The sequence below is a fragment of the Salvelinus alpinus genome, chromosome 1 (genome assembly GCF_045679555.1).
Source record: "Salvelinus alpinus chromosome 1, SLU_Salpinus.1, whole genome shotgun sequence".
Classification (NCBI taxonomy): domain Eukaryota; kingdom Metazoa; phylum Chordata; class Actinopteri; order Salmoniformes; family Salmonidae; genus Salvelinus; species Salvelinus alpinus.
The window spans coordinates 45422368-45448996 of NC_092086.1; the positions used below are offsets into that span (position 1 = coordinate 45422368).

The window sequence follows — 26629 nt, forward strand, 5'->3', positions numbered from 1 at the left end:
TGTTTGTTGATTAATTCGGAATTTTATTTTATCCATTTTAGAATAAGTCTATAATGTGGAAAAAGTCAAGGGGTTTGAATACTTTCCGAATCCACTGTACTGTATATACCCTTGAGAGGGTTAATCATTCAGACACATGGTTTTACTGCCCTGGTAATATGAGTCCCTGGACTGGATTAAACCATACAGGGGAAATATTTAAACAACTAAATTATTTAACATCTTCGTTTATTAATTGATAGGCTATAGGCCTTTAGTATATTGTGTTAATAATGCAGATGGATATCTGATTTTTATGTGTATCGACATATGGCATATTATTGCTTTATTTAAAAAAATTGAGAAGAGATGTAAACATTCCATTTCGAATGGATAATGAATAGGCTGTGGATGGGTTATCCTGGAGCAACTGAACGGGTTTAGTCATCTGGCTCTCAGGACGCATCTTTGCAGACATGAACAAACCTAATTATTGGCCAGACAATGCAGAGCAGACCCCTCAGATCTCTATTTGAACCTGATGTCGGCTCAAGCCGGACTATGCGCCCCTTTCTGTTATTTTTCATCGTGCAATTAATTTCCTGTGCCGGTGTGCCTGACATTGTAGCCATAATGTTTGTCTGCCAAAGTAAACGCCAATCGTATGGATGTAGTGTGTTTTATTGATATGTAACACGCTATACAGTACCACTTCAATAAAAACACACCCACCCTTTTTAGGCATTAATCAATCAGTGATATAGCTGTGGTGTATCCATTCTCTGTAAAACAGTAACCACATTTACGTCCCTCAATCGACTATTTAGTCTTCTGTAAGACACGTTTAGATTCCAGGGGAGACTATAGTATGACGTCATGTTACGCGGACCATAAAAATAATGGAAAGAAAGAGCAATGCTGACGGACTTTAGGTCACCCTTGCATTGGGCTATATTTCTATAAGTCACACTGAGCCATTAATACGACGACTCTCTAATTACAACTCTTACATTTTACAATTTTGAATGAATATGCAGAGATGTCTGAGTGGAATGAGGCTTTTAGCCTAAGGTACTGTTCTGGTCTAAGGCGCTCCTGGCCCTTTAAGAGCGGAGGGAGGGGGTTCTGACCGCTTGGCTGCGGTGTTTTTGTCTCCATGTCAGTGAGCGCTCCTGGCCCAAGACGTCTGAACGGATTTATAAGGATAGGTAAGTACAACAGCCTTTTGATAAGATCATACATTCTTAATTCACAGCAGCCTGTATGTTAACATTTGCTCAATTAATACGTCCAAAATGGTGTCTTGCGTAAGATTTCTTTTGTCCTATCCGTTCCCCGGTTTGTGTCTTACTTCTAGAAGTAACGGGTCTCTTATTGCCCATTCTCTACCTATTTAACTGCGTTATGTTTGTATGAATTGGTGTACACTTTACCCTAAATATTACTATAAGTATTAATAGCATAATGAGTGGTTTTGTTCTCGTGCATAGTAGGCTATTTGGCTGAGCATCATTGGCGATAATGCGCTCCTCGAGGGAGCGCACACAATGCATTGGGTACTGGCGCGTGTGTTATCGCCGAGACCTTTTGTGTTAATAGGTCATTCATGTTGGCTGAATTTTATTGACAGCTGAGAGAGCGGTCTCACATTTTCACTGAGGTTATTGTTAAAATTGAAGAGAAGGTCTTTAGTTAATATTTGCGTTCTGGAACATTTTGGAAACTTGCCACCCTCACTCTTTTGGCTAAACTTTAAAAAATTAGGAACTTCAACTAAAACGTTTTTCGATCAGGTTCTTTCTTCAATCAAAGTTAGTTTTGAAGTTGAATTCCTGAATACTTTAAGATTATTCCCTTATTAAAAGAAAACCCCGTGATTGCCGTTACTCCAGGGAGAGGGTGGGTCCTTCCATTCTTCCACTTTTCATTAGCCTACTTCCAGATGTTCATCACTTTCTCATTGCCGCTCTGCCCTTAACTTTGGTCTGGTTTAACCGCCCGTCCGTGACTGGTGGTCAGTTCAGTGAACGGATGTCTGCCTCAAAAGGTATAGGGCCTAAGGGAGTGATGCCTCAACAAAAAGTTGAATTCATTCTATCGGGTTTTCCTCTCTAGAAGAAGCAGTGTCTGGAAGAACATTTAACGCCTGTAGGCCTAATAGCCTACTAATGCTTTTCACGGTTTGTCTATTGGTCATTATTAAACTGTTAAACTTTGGGGAAGATGGCTACAACTCAAGTGTAATTTTGTGGGAATAGGTTGCAGTCTAGATAGGTCCATATAATTGTATGGGGTCCTTTGATCAATCATTGATCACTTGATAGCAGTCTGCTTTCACACAGACTAGGACTACTTTATAGGTGACCGACACAGGTCTCCATAGGTGTCCTAGAATGTAAGGTGCCCAGTTGGCGTTATCCCATGCTCGTGCCAGCAGCAGCGGGGATGGAATGCGTAGCCTAACTGTCTCACCGACCAGGACCACATTCCCGATTACAACGTTTGGAACGAGGGGCGCTGTAGTGGAATACCAAATGGAGGAATGCAAGGTTATAAAGCCCATTTGTAGCGGTGGACCACACGCTGGACATTTAAATGATCTAGCTAGACTAATGGAATTACGCCATTAACCTGCATGAAGCTTCATGTCTGTGATTGTCTGGATTTATTAGAATTTGCGGACAGGTCATAGCGGGCCAGACTGTTCCCTTGCTGACACCCCTCTGTTCAGCTGAAACCATGGTTACACGCATGAGCAATTCATTTAGAGTTGCCTATTACCTTGAATCAGGTAGTGGAATATAATTACAGACGCTCTGTGAGTTAATGCGTGTAGCCCGTCAAGTTATATTTCACTCTGCCATTTTACAGTTCATGTCCTCTTGTGGAGTCTGGAAACCAGTCCTATCACATCAGTCAATTAATAATTGTTACTGATTCAGTGAGCAGAAATCCTTCTACTTCTGGACAGAAAGGCATGTTATACTTGAGCCTTACACTACTGCCATAGAAGGTGTAATAGGCTACAGCTCAAATACACATTTGGACATAATGTATGGTTTTATGCAAATTTCACCCAAACATAAGTTTATTGTTTTGGTGGGAAAATGGATCACAGTTTGTGCACCTTTTTATTGATAGAATATCAATATTTTTTACATGAATATGAGAGTAACTTATCACCAAATTCTCCATCAGTATTAATACCTGTTTTGGTGAAGCCTGTAGGCTATAGTGCCTCGCTTATGACTGCTGATCACTCATTGCTTTGGAGAGGTGCAGATGTATTTAGCTATAGCAGGGGATGATGACATAGCTCGGATATTAGAATGGGGCCAGATTGGGGGATTTGGCCGTTGAGGGTTAATACCCCTACTTATTTATCCAGACCTACAGCCAGAGACAAATCCTTTAATGTTTTCAGTCAACATATTCTTTGATCATGCATGTAGAGTCCAAGGAAGCATGACATCATTATCTGCTGGACTAATCTCTGGAGCAATCCTTCTTAATACATGAATCGTTCTGAAAGGGAAGATGGATTGTTCTATTCACTGACTCGCAACAACCTCCCAATGCCTTGTTGTGTGTTTGTGTATACCTGCCACGTCTATAGGTGTGGTTCAAGTCCTGCTTGTTGTTATCTAATTTACTTCACTCATTGAGTTAGTCAGGAAACAATCAATGAGGATTCCGGTGAACGGATCACTTAGACACATCGTCAGGGCTTCAGTGCTTGACTACTTCCTTCCGTTACCCCACTGTGCTGCATGTGACCACCACTGACTGGCTCCACTGCCCTGAGGTTTTAACCCCAAAACTGCTGTGAGTCTGACCAGCTTTCCCCTGCCTGACCGGACTAACAACTCTGCTCTGGTCTTCGTCTCTGTCTCCCCTGAACCTTCCCCAAATCCTTCCAGAACACTGCCTCTCTGGCCTCCATCAACCCGTATCCCTCTGCCTCCCCCTCTGCACAGGAATTCTCTCTTTCTCTCACTAAGTCTCTCACTCGCTGTCTCTCCCATTCCTTCCTTCCAACTCTCTCTCTAATGCATACGGTTTTTCTTCTTTTGTTTCTGTTGCAATTCCTGTCTCTAGGCCCCACCCTTAGCCAGGCAGTTTCCTTTCGGAGAGGTCAACACAATGACCAATGGCAGCTGTGATGCTGATGTTTACTCTTCTCCTGTTCCAGACGTAATGTGAGCAGGCAGGCAGGGCTGAGGCCAGGTCAAGCAGTAAGGCCACTCCCTGGCTGTATGGGCCAGACTATTTCTGCAGCATGCCGTCTTTCTCTCCAGACCCTCCTCCTTCATGTTAAAAACAGTCGTCCTATTTGCTTGCAGTAACAGGGCATAGGCTACATAGCTTGGCTGGGTTAAGGCTTCACTGACATTTTCAACCTCTCCCTGACCCAGTTTGTAATACCTACATGTTTCAAGCAGCCCAACATAGTCCCTGTGCCCAAGAATGCCAAGGTAACTTGTCTAAATGACTATTGCCCAGTAACCCTCACATCTGTAGCCAAGAAATGCTTTCAAAGGCTGGTCATGGCTCACATCAACACCATCATCCCAGACACCCTGGACTCACTCCAATTCACATACCGCCCCAACAGATCCACAGATGACACAATCTTTATTGTACTCCACACTGCCCTCTCCCACCTGGACAAGAGAATGCTGTTCCTTGACTACAGCTCTGCATTCAAAACACCATAGTGCCCTCCAAGCTCATCACTAAGCTAAGGACCCCGTGACTTAAAACCTCCCTCTGCAACTGGATCCTGGAAGGGCTGCCCCTAGATGGTAAGTACAGGTAACAACACATCTGCCACGCTGACCCTCAACACAGGGGCCCTTCAGGGGTGTGTGCTTCGTCCCCTCCTGCACTCCCTGTTCACCCACGACTGTGTGGCCACGCACGACTCCAACACCATCAATAAGTTTACTGACTACACAACGGTGGTAGGCCTGATCACCGATGACGACGAGACTGCCTATAGGAAGGAGGTCAGAGACCTGGCAGTGTGGTGCCAGGACAACCTCTCCCTCAAAGTCAACAAGACAAAGGAGCTGATCGTAGACTACAGGAAACAGAGGGCCGAGCACGCCCCCATTCACATTGACGGGGCTGTAGTGGAGCGGGTCAAGAGCTTCAAGTTCCTCAGTATCCACATCACTAAGGATCTATCATGGTTCAAAAACATCAACACAGTCATGAAGAGGGCACGACAACACCTCTTCCCCCTCAGGAGGCTGAAAAGATCTTCAAAAAGTTCTACAGCTGCACCATTGAGAGCATTTTGACTGGCTGCAACACAGCTTGGTATGGCAACTGCTTGGCATCCGATCGCTAAGCTGAGCCGTAGTGCAGACGGCCCAGTACATCACTGGGGCCGAGCTCCCTGCCATCCAGAACCACTATACCAGGCGGTGTCAGAGGAAGGCCCTAAAAATTGTCAAAGACTCCAGCCACACAAGTCATAGACTGTTTTCTCAGCTACCGCAGAGAAACAATAGGACCCTGAACAGATTCTACCTCCAAGCCATAAGACTTCTAAATACTTACTTAAATAGTTCATCAAATAGCTACCTAGACTATATGCATTCAACCTTTTTCGCATGAACTTTTTTTACTCATAACTTACACTGCTGCTACTGTTTATCTATCCTGTTGCCTAGTCACTTTATTCCTAGTTATATGTACTAGCTCAATGACCTCATACCCCTGCACAATGACTCAGTACTGGCACCCTGTGTGTATATATTATGGCCAAGTTATCGTTACTCATTGTGTATTTATTATTACTTTTATTATTATGTGTTATTACTTTTCTATTATTTCTCTATTTTCTCTCGGCACTGTTGGGAAAGGCCCGTAAGATGGAATTTCACTGTTCATCAACACCTGTTGTTTACCAAGCATTTGACAAATAAAATTTTATTTGAAAATTTTTATTTGACTTCACTGTTCCTAGTTCAAATCCACTATTAGTTATTCAGAAGCACATCGCCCTCACAGTAATTTGTTATACCCTGGTCATATGAGAGCATCTGTCCTCCTCATGCACATGTGAAAGTCTTGTTTTTCATGTGAATGATGCATGACATTTGTTCTAGAAAGAGTGGTTTACTTGTAAAGTAACCACATGATGATAAATGGCTACCATCTTTGCCACTACTGAGTAGAGACAGCAATTCATTGGTCATTGGTTATTAATTCATGACCAGTTGGCTAAATTAAGCCATCTGTTAGGATGAGAGTTAGGGTCACATACAACACTCCCCAGCAGATGCAGAAAGAGCAATGAAGGTTTTTCCTCCAGCGAATAATGTAACACCAGCATGATGTATGTATTTGTTGGTTTCCAAAAGAGTTTTCGTAATAGTTCCAATTTTACCATGTATTGTTCCAGTTTTTCCCCCCCCCATAGTATTATACTCATTGGACAGGTCAATCATAAGTAGCCTGGGTGCTGACAAAATAACATTCAGCTTCATTTAGGAACTAGAAGTGCTGCCTCTTTGTGCTGGGTTTCTATTGTGAGTCTCTTTTTAACCTTAAACCAGTAGTGGAATGTTCAAAATATGATGGTAATCTTACAGGCGTATCAAGATCAGATGATGAAGAAAGATCTTTTGAAACGTAATTCACCCTTGGTCAAGAGCTCCTCTTAATCCTCTTGAATCCCTGTGATGTCTGCCCTGTTTTGGCAAGAGCAGAGGACACAACATTATGGTGTGGCTGCTGGGAGTTTCAATGACTCATACTGGTGGATTCGAAATCTTAGAACAGTCATGGTGTTCTCATTCTAGAACTTTCCATTTTAAAAGTTATTCTCTTCTCCCTCCCTATTTTCTTTCTCTCCCCCACTCCAGTCTCGCCCCTGTTGTTGTTCACCCACACCCCCACCCCTCTTTCTTTTCTCCGTCTTTCACTCACATACTGTACCTCCACTCTCCTGCTCTCTCTTTACTTTACTCCCTCATTCTTTCTCCCTCTCTGTCTCATTTTCCCTCTCCCTCTCCTTGTTACTTTTTCTCCTGGGCTTGGAGGAAGTGACTGGGTTGTTTCTGGGTCCTGAGGGAATACAGAGATGGAGCTCCTTTTCCTGTAACCCTTTCTTCATCAGACTTCAGGCAATCCCACAATAAGCTATTTTCATGGCACAACAATGATGTCTAGCCTTTATAATGAACAGTTATAATGAACAGTGAGAAAGGGTGACCCATGATGTACACTCTTCCAGTCTGGGGTCTAGTGTTGAGGGGTTGTGGTGTTGAGTGCCTCTGCATGGTGAAATCTTTTGAGTGGGTGTACTGTATACATGTCATCATCTCACTGCTGCTGTTGAAAGGTTACTACTGTCATGGTGGATTTGGTACTCAGTACTACAATTTCCCAGTATGTTTAGATGGAAGATAAGAACAGAGTTACAGTATGCCCTCCATATTTGTTTCTTCAGAGCTTATACCTGAAACAATGTACTGAAATGATTCAGCTGTTTTTGTGGATTTATGGGAGTCCCATAGGTTCAAAGGATCCTGGAGTGTGTGTGCGTGTGTGCTCGCGTGTGTGTGTGTGTGTGTGTGTGTGTGTGTGCGCGCGCGCGCGTGTGTGTGTGTGTGTGTGTGTGTGTGTGTGTGTGTGTGTGTGTGTGTGTGTGTGTGTGTGTGTGTGCGCGTCTGTGTGTGTGTGTATGTGTGTTTTCAGCTGTGTGATGAAAGGGTAGCCGGTGCAGACGTGAGAGTGTGTGTTAACCTATCTCTTCAGAACTGTTTGACTCTTTCACAAAAACAAGAATGTACAAAAGCTTGCATAGCCTACCTCATAACACTGGGCACTACATACACATTGGTGTATACTGTGTATGTTGGTATATACTGTGTATGTAGTTTTAGTTTAGTTATGACATTTTATAGTCTGTATAGACTAGTTATTCCGCTGTTATTATACTCTATTGTGATATTTACTGACGCCTTCTAGTATGATAGAATCACATTTGTATTGATTTGTGATGACTGATACGAGTAGGAGTCTAAGACATGTACACAGACCTCCCAGACATTGGTTGCTCGTCATCACTGGGCCTGTTCGTATTTCCGCTCTCTGACAGTGTCTGGATCCACAACAGGGCCTCAGACACCATTACGTTTGTTTTGAGGCTCATTTTCTTGGCTGTAACAGTCTCTCTCTCTCTCTTATCTCTCTCTGTCTATCTATCTATGTGTCTCTCTCGCCATCTCTCTCCCTCCCTCTCATTCTTTTATTTATGTATGTAAATATGGGTTGATCATGTGTGTGTGTCTCTTGCTCTCTCTCTCTCGCGCTCTCTCTCTTTGCCCCTCCTAGCTCTATATTAGAACCAGCTGTGGAACTAGAGGCTGAATGAATGGCTCATTGTGATTTGGCTGTCGTTCCTCTATAAGGCTCTGTTTCTCTCACTCTCTCCTTCCCTCCCTCTGTCCCATGACAAAAGTATTCAACAATGGACTGAGTAAGATAAAAGTTCATAATGTGACATTCTGTAAATGGAAACCGCTGACATCATTTGGCCACAACTCCACAATGAAATGTACTAGTTAAGTCCCAGACGTTGCAGTGAAAGCCAAGGTATGAGAACAAGGAAGAACCTACATTATCATGCAGCTTATCTCATGGAACTTGCACGTATTTGTGAACCTGAAATCACATGGATTTGCAGATGGGGAATATTGGCTGTATTCCTTGCAAATCACACGTAAGTATGGGTCATGTCGTGGAGATGCCTTGGCAAGATACTGGGGTGTTCCTGTGAAACCAGAGGGGTGTGTTACATGGCACCGGGTTCAAGAGTGTGAGTCAAGAAGTGCATGAAAACATTGCTCAATGTCATGACAGGGAGGTTCCCAGCCAGCCTTGGTTGATTAGCCATACAGCAGTCTGTGTTGTTGTGGTTCAGACTCAGACGGATGAGAAGCTTTCTAACGGCACTAGCTGCATGGAGGTCTGTTGTTGCTCTGAAATTAGGTCCATCTACTCCTGAGTATGACTGGCATGTTGTAGTGAGATGGAAAGGATGTTTTTCATGTGAGGAGCTGTCACTGAGGCAGTGGAATATGTTTCTGAGGTTGGTTTTCTACTGCAGACCTGGGTGTTTTAATCTTAACCAGTTCTTGGTAACCTGCCTAAACATTGGGTAATCCCTGTTTTGTAAGAGAAGCCTGTTTGTAGCCCTCTGGAAGGGCTGGGATGGACCTGTTAGAGTTGTCATGGACGTTTTGAGATTTGATGGCTGGTTAAAGATTCACCTGGTACCTCAATGATGTGCTTCATTTGGAACTTGGTTGCATTTATCCCAAGTTTATTTTGTGGGTCTTTCTGGTCTTTTCTGTTTTCTGATCTCTATCTCAGTAGGATTATGAAATGGATGTTATGATTTCTTAATATAAATGTTAATATCTTTCCATTATTTTCCTCCGTGCTGTGCTCAGGTGCTGACCGTGAGAAAGAAGGGAGGGAAGAAAAAGAGGACAGAAGAGAAGCCAGAGTGAGGAGATTGGGGAGGAGAGACCAACCCTGCAGCACTCTGAGCAGCTGGTATGGAGCAGAAACTAAATCCCTCTTTTCCTAATTCATAAACCATTCCCAAACTTGTGTAGAATAGCAATCACACAAAAGGCAGCTATTTAAAACATGGGTGGAAAATTCCATGATTTTCTCTGGGTAGTGGGATTCAAGGTATTTCTTACTTTGCTATAAGCACGGCTTCATCCCGTGCCGTGGCAATAAAAAGGAAGTCAGGTCCAAAATTATTGGCACCCTTGATAAAGATTAGCAAAACAGACTATAAAATAAATAATACAAATACTGAGACATATTGAATGCTCAAAGAAATTGGGAAATTATATTATTATTATTATATTAATACAATTGCTCAGAGAAAGAGATTTTGTTTAACAAGTAAAGCAATTTTTCTCAAAAAGATAGGGTTCAAAATGTTTGGCACCCCTGTTTTCAATACCTTTCAATACCTCACCGTGCGAAGATAATGACACTGAGCCGTTAAAAATATATATACACTGCTCAAAAAAATAAAGGGAACACTTAAACAACACAATGTAACTCCAAGTCAATCACACTTCTGTGAAATCAAACTGTCCACTTAGGAAGCAACACTGATTGACAATAAATTTCACATGCTGTTGTGCAAATGGAATAGACAAAAGGTGGAAATTATAGGCAATTAGCAAGACACCCCCAATAAAGGAGTGGTTCTGCAGGTGGTGACCACAGACCACTTCTCAGTTCCTATGCTTCCTGGCTGATGTTTTGGTCACTTTTGAATGCTGGCGGTGCTTTCACTCTAGTGGTAGCATGAGACGGAGTCTACAACCCACACAAGTGGCTCAGGTAGTGCAGCTCATCCAGGATGGCACATCAATGCGAGCTGTGGCAAGAAGGTTTGCTGTGTCTGTCAGCGTAGTGTCCAGAGCATGGAGGCGCTACCAGGAGACAGGCCAGTACATCAGGAGACGTGGAGGAGGCCGTAGGAGGGCAACAACCCAGCAGCAGGACCGCTACCTCCGCCTTTGTGCAAGGAGGGGCACTGCCAGAGCCCTGCAAAATGACCTCCAGCAGGCCACAAATGTGCATGTGTCAGCATATGGTCTCACAAGGGCTCTGAGGATCTCATCTCGGTACCTAATGGCAGTCAGGCTACCTCTGGCGAGCACATGGAGGGCTGTGCGGCCCCACAAAGAAATGCCACCCCACACCATGACTGACCCACCGCCTAACCGGTCATGCTGGAGGATGTTGCCGGCAGCAGAACGTTCTCCACGGCGTCTCCAGACTCTGTCACGTCTGTCACATGTGCTCATGTGCTCAGTGTGAACCTGCTTTCATCTGTGAAGAGCACAGGGCGCCAGTGGCGAATTTGCCAATCTTGGTGTTCTCTGGCAAATGCCAAACGTCCTGCACGGTGTTGGGCTGTAAGCACAACCCCCACCTGTGGACGTCGGGCCCTCATACCACTCTCATGGAGTCTGTTTCTGACCGTTTGAGCAGACACATGCACATTTGTGGCCTGCTGGAGGTCATTTTGCAGGGCTCTGGCAGTGCCCCTCCTTGCACAAAGGCGGAGGTAGCGGTCCTGCTGCTGGGTTGTTGCCCTCCTACGGCCTCCTCCACGTCTCCTGATGTACTGGCCTGTCTCCTGGTAGCGCCTCCATGCTCTGGACACTACGCTGACAGACACAGCAAACCTTCTTGCCACAGCTCGCATTGATGTGCCATCCTGGATGAGCTGCACTACCTGAGCCACTTGTGTGGGTTGTAGACTCCGTCTCATGCTACCACTAGAGTGAAAGCACCGCCAGCATTCAAAAGTGACCAAAACATCAGCCAGGAAGCATAGGAACTGAGAAGTGGTCTGTGGTCACCACCTGCAGAACCACTCCTTTATTGGGGGTGTCTTGCTAATTGCCTATAATTTCCACCTTTTGTCTATTCCATTTGCACAACAGCATGTGAAATTTATTGTCAATCAGTGTTGCTTCCTAAGTGGACAGTTTGATTTCACAGAAGTGTGTTTGACTTGGAGTTACAGTTTTTTTGAGCAGTGTATATTTGGAGAACACATTGGGAGGGATCTTAGACCATTCCTCCACACACAATCCTTCCAGATCTTTGATATTCTTAGTCTGCGCCCTCTTCAATTCAAACCACAAGTCCTGGTACTGGGTAAAATTCATAATGCCGTTGACCTTAACAAGAGCCCCAGGACCAGTGGAAGCAAAATAGCCTCATAACATCAAAGATCCACCACCATATTTTACAGTAGTTATGGGGTTCTTTTCTTCATATGCATCTTTCTTTAGATGTAAAACCCACCACTAGTGTGTGTTGTCAAAGAGCTCTATTTTCATTACATCTGAACATAGCACTGGTTCCAATCCAAGTGCCAATGCTGTTTAGCAAACTACAGGCGTTTATGTTTTTTGAATGACATGAAAATAGAGCTCTTTGGCAACTGTTGACAAAATATAGCTAACTGAAATCCTACATTAAAATTCTACATCTTTATAAAAGTGTGTCTTTAGCAGTCATTTAAAAAGAGACACGGAATCTGCAAGCCTGATCTACTCTAGACTTTGGAATGGCCAACAGTGCCCTGCCAGAAGATCTCAGGCCGCGTCCTGGCTCGTAGGGAGATAAAAGATCTGAGATGTAGGATTGGGCAAAACCAAGTCTAGTCTTAAAGGAAAATTCCTCCCAAAACCTCAAATTCCTATAATTTACCATGTTAAATAACACTAATATGTGATAACAATATTTGTTGAGATTTTTTTTTCTTCTTTAACTTTGTCGTTTTAATAAGGTTGGTAGCAACATAAAATGTGAAAATCATTTTGGAAATCTGTTGCATCTAAAGTCGACTACAAAACCCACAATGCATTGATCTCTCTATGGGTTGGCTGGATAGCTACCTAGCTTGTTAGCTAGTTAGCCCCCCAGTATTGAAAACTGACATGTATGTTTGACGTTTTCGCAATCTAAAAGTCATTTTCCTCTTAACTTACAGTGTAGTGAGAGTGCTGGTCACAATGCCATGTCATGTCAGCTGTCTTTCTGCCTGTGTGAACGGCAAGAGATCAAATACACATGAAAACTTGAAATGACCGCAGGAATCGTTAGAACATCGCTCAGAGATACCCAAAAACAATATAACATTCAAAATGGGTGAGTCTTTCCTTTAAACGTGATTAATACATCTATTCTGAAAGTGACTGTTAGCTAAAATAGGTGTCGTATGGTTACATTTTCTAGTGCCTGTTAAAACCCGAGTTGCAGCATTTTGAACTAACTGTAGACGATGGAGTGATTTCTGACTGAGACATTTATACAAAGAGTTACTGTAATCTAGGTGTGAGGAAATTAAATCATGTATAACTTTCTCCAGATCAGTGATTGAAATAAAAGACTTGACTTTAGCTGTATTTCTTAGATGATAAAGGCAGGACTGGACAACTTTCTTTACATGCAGCTCGAGGTTTAGGTCAGGGTCAAAGAAGACACTAAGGTTTCTGGCCCTAGGCTTTACATTGGTCGACAAATTACCAAGGTTATTTACAATCTGGGTTCTAGCAAGGTGGGGACCAAATAAAACAGCCTCTCTGATTTCTTGTCATTGCTGGAGAAAATTGTCAGACATCAAACATTTGATGTCAGAAAGACACTTGTGAAGGGTAGCGACGCAAGCTTGGTCACTGGGTCTGATTGGTAAATAAAGCTTTGTGTCATCTACATAGCAGTGAAACTGAATGTTATTATTGCGGATGATGTCACCAAGGGGAAGCATGTACAGGGGAAAAAGGATGGGGCCCAGAATTGACCCCTGAGGGAAACCATAGTGAATAGGTGCTAGGGATGATAATGAAGCACCCATGCTCACTGAGAAGCATCTACCACATGGATATGACCTGAACCAGTCAAGGGCAACGCCGGAGATTCCCCCCACCTATCCAGCTGGGCAACTAGGATGTTATGATCAATAGTATCAAACTCAGCACTGAGATCCAAAATAACTTTACCCAGGAGGCTGAAACTTGGTTGCAAGTTGATCTTCCAGCAAAACAATAATCTCAAGCACACACCAGAAGCCACAAAGAAATAGTTAATTGACCACAAAATCAACATTTTGCAATGGCCATCTCAGTCTCCGGACTTGAACCCCATTGAAAACCTGTGGTTTGAATTGAAGAGGGCAGTCCATAACAGCAGATGAAGGATCTGTAAAAATGTGTTATGGAAGAATGGTCTAAGATCCCTCCCAATGTGTTCTCTGAACTCATAAAACACTTTAGAAAAATACTCAGTGCCATTATCCTCGCAAGGTGAGGTATTGAAAGCAATTGAAAACAGGGGTGGCAATCATTTTGACCCCTCTCTTTCTCTGAGCAATTGTATTAGTATAAAATATAATTTTTCCCCAAAAACATCTGCATACAGTATCTCAGTATTTGTATTATTTATTTTATAGTCTTTTTTGCTCATCTTTATCAAGGGTGCAAACAATTCTGGACCTGACTGAAGTTCTAGCCCTGAGAGTTTTCTTCCAGAACTAAACCTACTGTATCTTACCTACTAACCATGATGGTCTCCCTCCTCTGATCACAAAGATATGTGCATTGTGTATGTGTGGTAATAAATATGGTATGTATGTTTTGATACAGGTGAGGGACATCTGTAGCTTTTATTGAGGGACTGTGTAATAACAATGTAGCGGTATATTAGCACATTCTGAAACGGCTTCGGTGTATCAGTGAAGCAACAAGTCACAATGATTTAAAAGTAGCAAAGCAGCAATCACGTAGCCACACTGGCATCCAACAGGACATCAGCAGTCTCAGAGACATCCTATTTTGTGCTTGAAGGATCTGAGTTTTTCTCCCCTTGATTTCTAATCATAATAGTCAGAGTGGGGGACCCTGGAGGCGGGCAATGTTAACTTCCGCTGGTCTGGAATGTGGGGAGGAGGGGAGGCGGGCAATGTTAACTTCCGCTGGTCTGGAATGTGGGGAGGAGGGGAGGCGGGCAATGTTAACTTCCGCTGGTCTGGAATGTGGGGAGGAGGGGAGGCGGGCAATGTTAACTTCCGCTGGTCTGGAATGTGGGGAGGAGGGGAGGCGGGCAATGTTAACTTCCGCTGGTCTGGAATGTGGGGAGGAGGGGAGGCGGGCAATGTTAACTTCCGCTGGTCTGGAATGTGGGGAGGAGGGGAGGCGGGCAATGTTAACTTCCGCTGGTCTGGAATGTGGGGAGGAGGGGAGGCGGGCAATGTTAACTTCCGCTGGTCTGGAATGTGGGGAGGAGGGGAGGCGGGCAATGTTAACTTCCGCTGGTCTGGAATGTGGGGAGGAGGGGAGGCGGGCAATGTTAACTTCCGCTGGTCTGGAATGTGGGGAGGGGGGGAGGCGGGCAATGTTAACTTCCGCTGGTCTGGAATGTGGGGAGGGGGGAGGGGGGCATCAGTCTGGGGCAAATCATTCCTCCTGGAGGAGGGTAGAGAATGGCTGGAGGAGGAGAGGAGGAGGTTAAGGTCTGGGTCTGGGAGTGTATCACTTAAGAATGGTTGGCTGGCTGTGCTGGTGCTGCTGAGGAGGAGCAGGGGGGTACACTGGACTCTGTTCACTGTCATCTCAATGGAACACTGTTTACAGCCAAGAGAGACAGGGAGTAAGGTTACCCACATACATGGTGGAGCACACAGACACGGCAGACACACACTTAAGGGTTGACACGCACGTACAAACACATGCACGGATAATCACACACACACGCACAAACACACACGCATATGTGCACACACACACACAAACACTCAAACACCCAACAAGGCACTGGTGTAGAGGCAGATGCAGAAGGTTTGGGGGAGGGGAGGAATTGGAGCACCAGGCAAAGCATTAAATTGAGGAGAGAGAGAAGAAAGCGGCCCGTAACAGAGTACGTGTTCACTTGATGTGAGTAGGAAAAGAAAGGAATATTAAACTAAATTGAGAGTTAGTATGAGAAGGAGAGAGAGAAGGAGCGTGTGGAGAGGAGAGTTTTGGCCGTCGTCATTGCCGAGGGCTGGGATGTTTGTCACGCTGTGTAGCTGAACTGAACACTCTAATTATATCTCATCAACTGTGCCCCTGTCAACCAGACCTCCACCTTCCTGTACTCTCTCAATGACACACACACACGCCACCTTCCTGTTCTTTCTCAGAGACACACACACAGAGACATCTGACACACTCACATTCCATATTTCAGATACGCTCACATAAGCATTAATACTGTACTCATACCAGGAAATACACATGAAACAATAAATCTCCGAAGGCATTTGATTTGTTGCAACTACTTTGATACTAACACTACATGTCCTTCCATCATTTTGCAGAGGTCACATTTGATCTTATCAACGTTTTTTTGATCATATCAATTTTTTTTGCATTCTTTGTTTGTGTGTGTGGGAGGGGGGGTTCGTGTGGGCACGTGAGCGTGTGCGTATCTGTGTGTGTGTGTGTTTGCATGGGCGTGCATGTCTGTGTGTGTGCCCATAACAGTGTGAGAAAGACAGAGATAGGGAGAGCTACAATATACAGAGAAATTCAGGCTTCAAAAATACCAAGTCAATTTAGTCAATGTTTCCAAGTGCCCTACTTTCCCTGAAACGGGCAAGAGCATAAACAGGCGCTGACGAGAGTCATGAGATTAGAGGGAGGGAGAGGACGAGCGAGGGGAGAGACAGAAATTGAAATGAGCAGAGACTAATTTCTTGCTGATGGAACAGAACAGAAAACTGGGCATGAACTAAGTATGCCCTGAGAACAAAATCAACTCAGGTCCAAACTGTTGATATCTGTTTTACAGATTCAGCTGGTGAGCTCCAGTGTCTAATGCAAGAGATGTAAATGCTGAAAAAGTTCATCCCCAGTTCCCACAAAAGAATGACCTAGAAAGTTAATATTTAGTGGCTGGGGAGACACACGGAATCAGAGACCCCTCATTGTGGGCAGTATGTCATCGCTGGCAGCATGTCACTTTCCTCTTGCCACAAGCAAACAGAAACTGCAAAGGGTGTCAGAAAAATAGCTCGGCCATCACTATTACCTTCCAAACAGAAATGTTAATACACCAATAGCAAGACATCTACTAGGCGAATAGAAAGAACATTCACAACAACATGAAATATGCATTGGTTTTCCCAGTGTCGATCCCAGTGTGCATTTGGTCATTGTCTTGATTGTGTTTAATGTGGTGAATGTACTATCCTGGGTTGAGTGTATTGGAGCAAGCGGAGGGGGAAGGGGGATGAGGGGAGACAGTGGTCAGCTGAAATCTCTTTATCGTCAGCTGACGAGTAGAGGGGGAGAGAAAGAATGAAAGAGGAGGGAGGGAGAGAGAGAGAGACAGAGCGAGGGAACAGAGAGGGGAAAATAAATGGAAAAAGAGTGGGAGAGAAAGAAAGAAAGGGCGAGAGTGTCTGTAAACCCTAAATCGAGAACCTCTGTTAGTGTTCACAAACGATTCCTAATAAGGCTGTAACTGGCCTCCAACCTCTCTCCTGGAATAAGCTGCCAGGAAACTTTCCCCTTCTAACTCTTCTCCTCCTCGGAATATTAGAACCAGAAACAAACAAAAGGTGTACTATCGAGCAGAGAGATGTGCTATCGAGCAGAGAGATGTGCTATCGAGCAGAGAGATGTGCTATCGAGCAGAGAGATGTGCTATCGAGCAGAGAGATGTGCTATCGAGCAGAAAGATGTACTATCGAGCAGAGAGATGTGCTATCGAGCAGAAAGATGTGCTATCGAGCAGAAAGATGTGCTATCGAGCAGAAAGATGTACTATCGAGCAGAAAGATGTACTATCGAGCAGAAAGATGTGCTATCGAGCAGAAAGATGTACTATCGAGCAGAAAGATGTGCTATCGAGCAGAGAGATGTGCTATCGAGCAGAGAGATGTGCAATCGAGCAGAGAGATGTGCTATCGAGCAGAGAGATGTGCTATCGAGCAGAAAGATGTGTTATCGAGCAGAGAGATGTGCTATCGAGCAGAGAGATGTGCTATCGAGCAGAGAGATGTGCTATCGAGCAGAGAGATGTGCTATCGAGCAGAAAGAACATAAGCAGGCAGAAAAGCAGAGAAATGGCCAATTGAGGCTAAATATATCACACAGAGAGATTCTTAGGGACATACACAAGATGTTAGATATAGCCAACCCACCATATGACCATCCTACAGTATGACCAATTAAACTCTCAGGCCATCCCAACAAAGAAGCAGTATATTGACCAATACAAACCCAGCTTATACTACTCCGCCCTCGTGAGAGAGACTCTTCAACTACAAGGGTTGTCATTGTGACCCTACACTCTTAGAAACAAGTGTTCCAAAAGGGTTCTTCGGCTGTCCACATAGGAGAACCCTTTTTGGTTCCAGGTAGAATCCTTTTCGGTTCCAGGTATATCCCTTTTTGGTTCCATGTAGAACCCTCTGTGGAAAGGGTTCTGCCTGGAATGAAAAGGATTCTACCTGTAGCGAAAAATGGTTCTTCAATGGGTTTCCCTATGGGGGCAACTGAAGAACCCTTTAAGGTTCTAGATTTCACCTTTTTTTCACTGGCCTTTCCCCTGCTGGTGTATCTATGGTATCCCCCCTTTGTGTACAATGTATTGGCAAATATCTTACAGTGGGTTGCTCAATTAGGAGTAGTTCTTCTGACTGTGTTGTGGAAGTGTTTGATAGGTTTGTGTGACTGTGTCTTTCTCTCCCCCCAGGTGAGGTTTTGTGGGTGAACGTGTGACATCATGGCTCAGGTGCTGCACATGGACCCCAGCTTCCCAGGAGGTATGGTCCTAACTCTACTCTTTCTATTTCTTAACATCATAATACTGAATCATCTCCCACAAACTATCATGTGAGTGTATAATCTATTTCTCATGTAGGGACTGTTTCCCAGACACAGATTAAGACCATAAAGTAATTTCAATGGAGTTTCTCCATTGGGCATGCTTTTCAGTCCAGGATTTAACCTAATCGGCCTTGGCCTAAAGTGTTTAACATCCAAAATAACTTAGGTTGATCTAAAGTCTTTAGATATCTTAAACCAATCAAGGTCTGGCTATAAACGACTACTTTATTTATCAAACTTTGTTTCTATCTAATTTGTGTAGCTACTATTAGAGTGCATACCCAAGCACTCAGTATCCCCGAGAGATAATGCTATTTTCTGAAGTCTGAGTCCGAGATTAGATGGCAGATTTCCGCTTGTTTTAACTCTATTTCCTGTTCCCTGCAGGGAAGCTTACCCCGTCCGCTCCCCCCTCCCTGCACGGGAAGGAGCAGGAGGCGCCCTACTCTGTGGAGACCCCCTACGGCTACCGTCTCGACCTAGACTTCCTCAAGTATGTCAACGACATCGAGAAGGGAAACACCATCAAGAAGGTGCCCGGTCAGCGCCGGCCCCGCTACGGGTCTCTCCCCCGGGGGTACGGCTACACAGGCTCCTGGTGGACCTCCACAGAGTCCCTGTGCTCCAACACCAGCCAGGACAGCCGCCAATCATCCTTCTCCTACTGCGCCCCGGGCTACCACCCACACAACTCCCACTCCCAGAGGCCCAGCTTCAGCACGGCCCGGGTGGAGAAGACCCTGCTGGACGCCCGCAGGAAGTTGGAGGAAGAGAAAGAAGGGGCCCCCAGGAGGTTCTCCAGCACACTGGGTAGCATGCACAACAGCATGGCCGGATCCACCACCTCCCTGAGCAGCGCCCACAGCTACAACCGCACCCATGGAGGAGGAACGGGCTCCTTCACCCCCATGAGCTCCGGCCTGTCCACGCCCGTGTCGCCCACCCCGGCCCACCTGCAGCATGTGAGAGAGCAGATGGCGGTGGCTCTCAGGAAGATCCGGGAGCTGGAGGAGCAAGTGAAGACCATCCCCGTGCTCCAGGTGAAGATCTCTGTGCTGCAGGAGGAAAAGAGGCAGCTAAGCGTCCAGCTGAAGAGCCAGAAGTTTCTGGGACACACCCTTGGCTTCGGCAGAGTGGGCCGGCCCCGAGGGGAGCTCTACATCGACATCCCAGAGGAGGAGGTGAGCTCTGGAGCTGGAGCCACCACCAGGGTTGCAGCAGAGCCTCTGTCCCCCACCACCCCCACCAGTCCTGAGGGCTCCAGGCCGCAGGCAGACTCAGGCTGTGAGATTGAGGACACGGTGATCGTGGGTGGAGCGCGGCCGGCTGGGCAGAGGGAAGTGCGTACCATTGGGGTGGGACCAGAGGAGGCGAGGGGCAGCCAGCAGGTGGATGTGGGCATTGGGGTGCAGGAGCAGGACATGGGGCTGGTGCCGGAGACAGAGGCCCTGAAGAGCCAGGTGGGCCAGCTGGAGGGCCAGCTGAAGAGGACGATGCAGGAGCTGCAGGCTGCCCAGCAGCAGGTGCAGGCAGCTCAGAGGGAGAGGCAGGCTCAGGCCCCCCAGGCAAACCACTCGGTCAGGGCCACCAGTCTGAGCTGGCAGGAGCAGCAGGGACGCAGCCTGCAAACGGTAGTCAGCTTTACCCAGCAGCCCCATCACCGGGCGCAGAGGACTGTGGGAATCCAGGTGTACACGCTGGAGCAACCAGCCACTGTGGTAGGGGTGGGCACGTTGCTCCGAGCAGAGGGGTGCAGCTCCCCCTCCCTCCCTCCAGGTGGTACAGTCCTGGAGGGAACCCACAGAGGACATGCACAGGCCCTGGGCCCAGAGGGTAGGTCTGACTTCAGTGATAAGTGACAAGTGATATCAAATTAAATGAAGTAGGTTTAAATGGTAGTCTGGTGATTAAGAGCGTTGGGCCAGTAACCTAAAGGTCACTGGTTCAAATCCATGAGCCAACTAGGTGAAAGATGATGTCGATGTGCCCCTGAGCAAGGCCCTTGCCCCTATATGCTCCTGTAAAATGTACAAATGTTCTCTATAACAACTAGTTGTTAGGTTGAAAAACCATGTGTTTTCTTTGATTGTTGATCCCTTCCATCTTTTGTCCTCTTCCTTCCCATTCGTCTAGATGCAGCTGTTGAGCTGCCCATCGCCATCTCCTCCAAACAGGTCCGAGAGGTCCTAAGAAGTGAGCTGTCCACCTCTGTGCCTGTCAATAATCCTGCCATCGCCATTGACACCATTGGTAATCGGATGGCTTTGCTGCATCTGATTGAAGGAGAGACAACCCAGCACACTGCCATTAACACCGTCCAGTCTCAAGAAGACCCACCAGGTAGCTATGGACCGTACGACTCCTTACCTTAACCCTCCCGCTGACTGTCCCTGACGTAACATAACATTGTGGCAACATTGGGTCTTCTCTCCAGCTGCAGGAGCCTCTCCCCAGACCGCCCTGAGGTCCATTATGAAACGTAAGGCAGAAGGAGAACCTGGCTCTCCATCCACCAAGAAGAACCTGCAGTTCACTGGAGTCAATGGAGGGTACGTGTGTTATTGATAGTGTATGACATTGCTTATGTGTAACAGTGTATTCATGTTACACTACAGAGATGGTGAGTTGACGTGTGTGATAGATCAGTTCTGTCCTGCAGGTATGAGTCCACCTCCTCAGACGACAGTAGCAGTGAGAGTTCAGAGGAGAGTGATGCCAGTGAATATCATGAGACCACAGAGAAACTCCCAGAAGCACCAGAGTCTGCAGCGGGACAGCACCAGCAAGCAGCAGCAGTCCCAGTCTCCTCCACAAGGCTAGAGCATGCCACCCCGCTCCCAGCCACTGCCGTCCAACCACCAGCCTGCGAACCTGCCTCTGAGCGGAGCACCAGCCAATCAGCAACCATAAGCATAGGACTGCAGCATGTAGCCACCTTTTCACCAGCCTTGAACACTGCCGTGCAGCAATGTGCCTCTGACTCTGCCCCCACTGAGACTACCTACCCGTCTCCAGCCAATGACTGTGTCCGTCAGGGGAGTATTGTTCAATCATCGGTCCCAGACCCCATCCCTCAGGAGTGTACCTCCATAAATACTAGCACTGAACCCACTACACCTGAGCAGTGCACCGTCCAATCAGCTGCTACCTGTTCTGCACCCCCCAAGCCACCCAGATGCCAACCAGAAGCCACTAACCCGGAAGTAAAGCAGGGTGTCACCCAATCAAGTTCCACTGATGTCACCGTTCAGCTAGATGCCATCAAATCACAAACTACTGACCTCGCCCCTCAGCATTGGGCCACCCAATCGTCAGCTACTGAACAAAGCACCCAGCAGAGGAGAGTCCAATCATCAGCCTCGACACCAGCACCTGGAAACGCCCCAAGTGCTGCTGGAGCAGCCAATCAAGAAACCAGGTAAACCAGCATAACCATTTAAAAACTCTAATCAGTAGATTCGTCATTCCATTAATGATCTCAAGTGCAGTATGATATTGTGTATGTATGTATGTATGTATGTATGTATGTATGTATGTGTGTGTGTGTGTGTGTGTGTGTGTATGTATGTGTGTGTTTGAATTTGCTGTGCTTTCTTTCATCTCTGTCAGACTGGAGTTCAGTGAGAGCCTGATGGCATCTCTCCATGCCCTGCAGAAAGCCCTGGGTGAACCAAATGCTTTCAGCCAGCAAGCAGCGGTATGCTATTATACACATTTCCTCTTTTACTCTGCCCACCATTTCATATAGTCACTTTCTACACGATTGTGTTCATGTAACCGATGGGGATTTGAACTCTGGTCTCCTGCACTTTACAATACTGTGTTATCCCATTAAGCTAAAGCTGTTAGGCCTACATTCATCTGTGTATCATAAACAGTGTGAGTTACTTTGACCAGTCCTGTCTGGTTGTTAGTCTGAGACCGGTCTCTGTGTGTTCCCTCCCCAGAGGACAGCCTACACCATGGTGCTCCAGGAGTGGCTTCGTGTGTCCTGTCACAAGGCAGCTGACACTGCCATGGTCAGGGCCTATATGGATACCTTCTCCTCCGTCTCCCCACAGCTGCTGAAGTTTGTGGTCAATATGGCCGACGGCAACGGCAACACGGCCCTGCACTACACCGTCTCCCACTCCAACTTCCCTGTGGTCAAGCTGCTGCTGGACACTGGTGAGTGACTGGGGGATGTGTGTGTTTACAGACAAGAGAATAGTGGTTTACTTTTATGGTGGACAAGTAAGTGTTTGGTTTGTTTGTACAGTACATGGATCAGCACTGTATGAATGTGTATATCTAACACAGACTTGTGGTCTGCCACAGAGCCATAGATACAATTGACTGTATGTATAACCTTTATGTACTGCATGACTGTTAGTGGAATGGCTTAGGGATATTCCCATAATAAACGTGTCCTGGTCGCTCTCTCCCTGTCAGGCCTGTGTAACGCTGACAAGCAGAACAAGGCCGGGTACACAGCCATCATGTTGACAGCTCTGGCTGCCTTCCACTCTGACAGTGACCTTCACACCGTCCTGCAGCTGCTGCGCACAGGGGATGTGAACGCCAAAGCCAGCCAGGTACACTATGCCCCCTGCTGGACAGCAGGCCTCCCTGCACACAGCCAAGCTCAGGCAGACCAATGACATCCCTCCCAAGCCCCTGACAAAATGGCTTTTTCAGCTACTTCAGTTAGATGGCTCTTTTGCATGTATGTTGCTGATAGCTCCACATTGTATCTATGTTCTGATGGAATTAAAATTCTCAAATGATTATGTTGGGCCAGGACATGTCTTTTCTTGCCTCCGATGGTTTTGAAATTTTGTGTAAGAAAAGCTGACTGTTGGTGTTAGGCCAGCTCTTATAACTACTGCCTGGAGTTTTTCCAGGTCAGAAGGTCACACGGTCAAGAGACTGGTAAAACTCGTGGCCTTCCTAACGGGTAACTGTTGTATGTTGTTAGGCGGGTCAGACGGCGTTGATGCTGGCAGTGAGTCACGGGCGAGGGGACATGGTACGGGCGCTGCTCTCCTGCGGGGCACAGGTCAACATCCGCGACGATGACGGCTCCACGGCGCTCATGTGTGCCTGCGAGCATGGCCACGTCGACATCGTTCGTCAGCTGCTGTCTGTGCCAGGCTGTGATGTCACCCTCACTGATAACGTGAGTCGACAAGCCTACTCCCAAACTTCTAGGATTTTACATAGCATTTTACTTAGTTGTTTTCCCACCCCGTTTTCCCTACTCGCTGTCTAACAGCATCTGTGAGTCTGTCTCCCATGTCAATACAGTGTCTTTGACTGTTTGTTTTATACTTTCTCTTCTCTCTGTCTCTCTATTTTGCTCTCGGCGGTGCAGCTCTGTGCACCAGCTCCCAACCCTGTCTCTCATCCTTCCCTCAGCCTGACCTACTTTGTCTTGTCTTTCTCACCCTGTCTCTCTTTGGCAACCAACCTATGGTTATTATCTCTCTCTCCTCTAGGATGGCAGTTCAGCCCTGTCCATAGCCCTGGAGGCCAGTCAGAATGACATCGCTGTGCTTCTCTACGCTCACCTCAACTTCGCCAAGCCTCCTTCCCCTGTAAGTGTTGTCAAACAGAGAATTTCCGTTAACATTTGAACAAAAACAAACACACAGCACAACACACACTCATTTGTGGGTACATCAGGTGATGATTTACAATATTGTTTTACCCTCAAGGTATCACCAAAGTCTCCTCTTTTGGGATCCTCTCCCCCCTCTGGTGAAACAAAGTGACCACACTGTTAGATACCTTTTGGCGAATTTAGCAGCACCGCTTCAACCAGCTCCTCAACCATTCCACCACAAGTGTTGATATCTGTGTATGTGTGTGTGTGAGTGTGTATGTGTGTGTGTGAGTGTGTATTTGTGTGTGAGAGAGTGATTGCAATGGTCTTTTTCCTCTTCTCTCTATCTGTTTTCTCTGTATGTACTGTATGTGCACGTCGGCATGAAACCCAGCACTTGACACAATCCTAACGCATCTTTTCTTTAAACAAAAAGGAATTCATTGTGATGCTATACTCACATATAGTTGTTTACGCACAAGAGTCCGTTTTATTTGTTACAGTGTTGGTTGAAATCAATCTCAGATAATATTCACGTGACAGAATAAGCAATTGCCATTGTAACAGCTCAACACACAAACTCAACTCAGCAATAATCCCACTTAAATTAATTTTGTGGTTTTTATTGCCACTAGATCAGCAAGATTGTATTACTTTACCGTAGTTCATTATTGTAGCTTATTTTTTGTTTCCGTTGAATTTGTTACTTATTACTGTTCAAGCAATATATGTAATTCTATATATCATTGATAATCGATCAGTTGCAATGACACAGTAGGACTATGTTGTGTCTCATCACAATCATTTATGAAATGCATAAAGTCACCCGTATCACTGTAAAATTATTAATTCACCCATATCATTCTAAAACTACAAAATCACCCATTTCATTCTAAAATACACATATCTCTCTGAAGTGTCCTTTATCGATTGTATCAGTCAGCTGATTGGTGCTAAAACAATTCTGATACAGGACTCCAGTTTAATTCAGTACAATAAATCGAGATTTCTACACAACCTTTATTTACCCTAAAGTATTTTTGATAGTGTCTTTTTATTCAATCCAAATTTCACATAGATAATGGTATGGATCTCCAACACTGTTAACAGATGACAAACTTTACACACAGCATTGCTACTTTAGATGTCAGACAGCTAGCTGTGATGAGGCCTACAGCACCCTTATCAGGATACTGTTTGAAATGATGGTCTTACTGGCTAACTTCCAACCACATTTTAGTTGTGGTAACAATTTTTTCAGAATTTTTATCCAAATATCTTCCCCTCATAACAACTCTTTTGTTACACTGTATGTTGTGGTGATCAATTTGAGTGTAAAGTTGTGGTGATCAATTTGAGTGTAAAGATAATAATATGTATTGACCAGACAGATAATTCCCAACAAAAGATTTGGTAACAGCAGCATTATCGTTGAGGTCAATAACAGTTGTAATGTTCATGAGAAGGCAACTAGAAATGGTAGCTACTCTAACTCTCCAATAAAGGTACTACATTTCTGAAATGAAAGATTGTTTATTTTCTTGAATAAAGGTTTTCTGAGTGGTTGTACTGAGGGAAGGAGTGACGTGGGGTGGTTGGGTGCTGACTAGGGTGTGTAAGGTGGTAGGCAAGGTTCAAATCCCTGTTCAGTGGTCACCCTTTTTGGATTGGTTGGTAACTAGAAAGTGACAGAATGGACTATGGAACTAATGAAGAATTTGCATTGTAATATAGGTATACCAAAATTATAATAATATATGACATTAATCTACAGTAGTAGTGATGCATAAAAATATCATTTAAAAATGATTGAAGTCCAGAATACAAAAATACACTGAGTATTTCAAACATTAGGGACACCTTCCTAATGTGGAGTTGCCTCACCCTCTGAATGGCACACATACACAATCCATGTCTCAGTTGTCTCAAGGCTTGAAAATCCTTCTTTAACATGTCTCCTCCCCTTGATCTACACTGATTGAAGTGGATTTAACAAGTGATATCAATAAGGGATCATAGCTTTCAGCTGGATTCACATGGTCAGTCTGTCATGGGAAAGAGCAGGTGTACTTTTGTATACTCATTGGTGTCTCAATTTGGATTTGTCTTTTTAAGTCATTTTCCCCCCCACCTTTAATACAGGATTTCCTTCGCAATTGGATTTTATAACGTTTTATATTTGTTTGACTTTCTTTTTTATACATTTATATTTGTATTACTTGTTCACAACTATAGGTTTACCTACTCGCACATTTTTTGTTGTTGTTTTTTTTGCCTTCTGTAAAATGCTCAGTTTGTATTTTTCCCCATTTGGTTTTATGGGTTTTTGGAAGAAAATAATAAATCAGCCTTCATCGTAAATCGTCTCTGTGTGTGTTTCTAGTAACAGTAGAAACTGGACCAGTCTCTCTGATTAGGCCTTCTTGAATCTTCATTACAACGTGGATGATACTGCAATTATAATACATTCAAAGACAATGTTCCTCTGCCCTTACATAGGCTATTAGCCTAATCCGTGAAACTAATAATCACAATTAATAAAAGTAGGCTATTAGTCTACTCTGCAGTGGGTATTGAACAGGACCTTGCACGCAATTAACGTTTGGCAAGGAGTTTGAAT

General features: G+C 45.2%; 1 protein-coding gene across 1 annotated transcript; it reads left to right on the top strand.

Moving 5' to 3' along the window:
- Positions 1–1078: 1078 nt before the first annotated feature.
- LOC139577708 (KN motif and ankyrin repeat domain-containing protein 2-like) lies at positions 1079–26370 on the top strand. The gene is made up of 13 exons (XM_071404894.1): positions 1079–1187; positions 9453–9558; positions 18292–18361; positions 18813–20258; positions 20559–20765; positions 20860–20974; positions 21085–21843; positions 22035–22122; positions 22373–22592; positions 22857–22999; positions 23383–23583; positions 23903–24001; positions 24122–26370. Exons 3-13 carry the CDS (start codon positions 18322–18324, stop codon positions 24176–24178), a joined length of 3375 nt encoding a protein of 1124 aa, XP_071260995.1. The 5' UTR covers positions 1079–1187; positions 9453–9558; positions 18292–18321; the 3' UTR covers positions 24179–26370.
- The last annotated feature ends 259 nt before the right edge of the window (positions 26371–26629 follow it).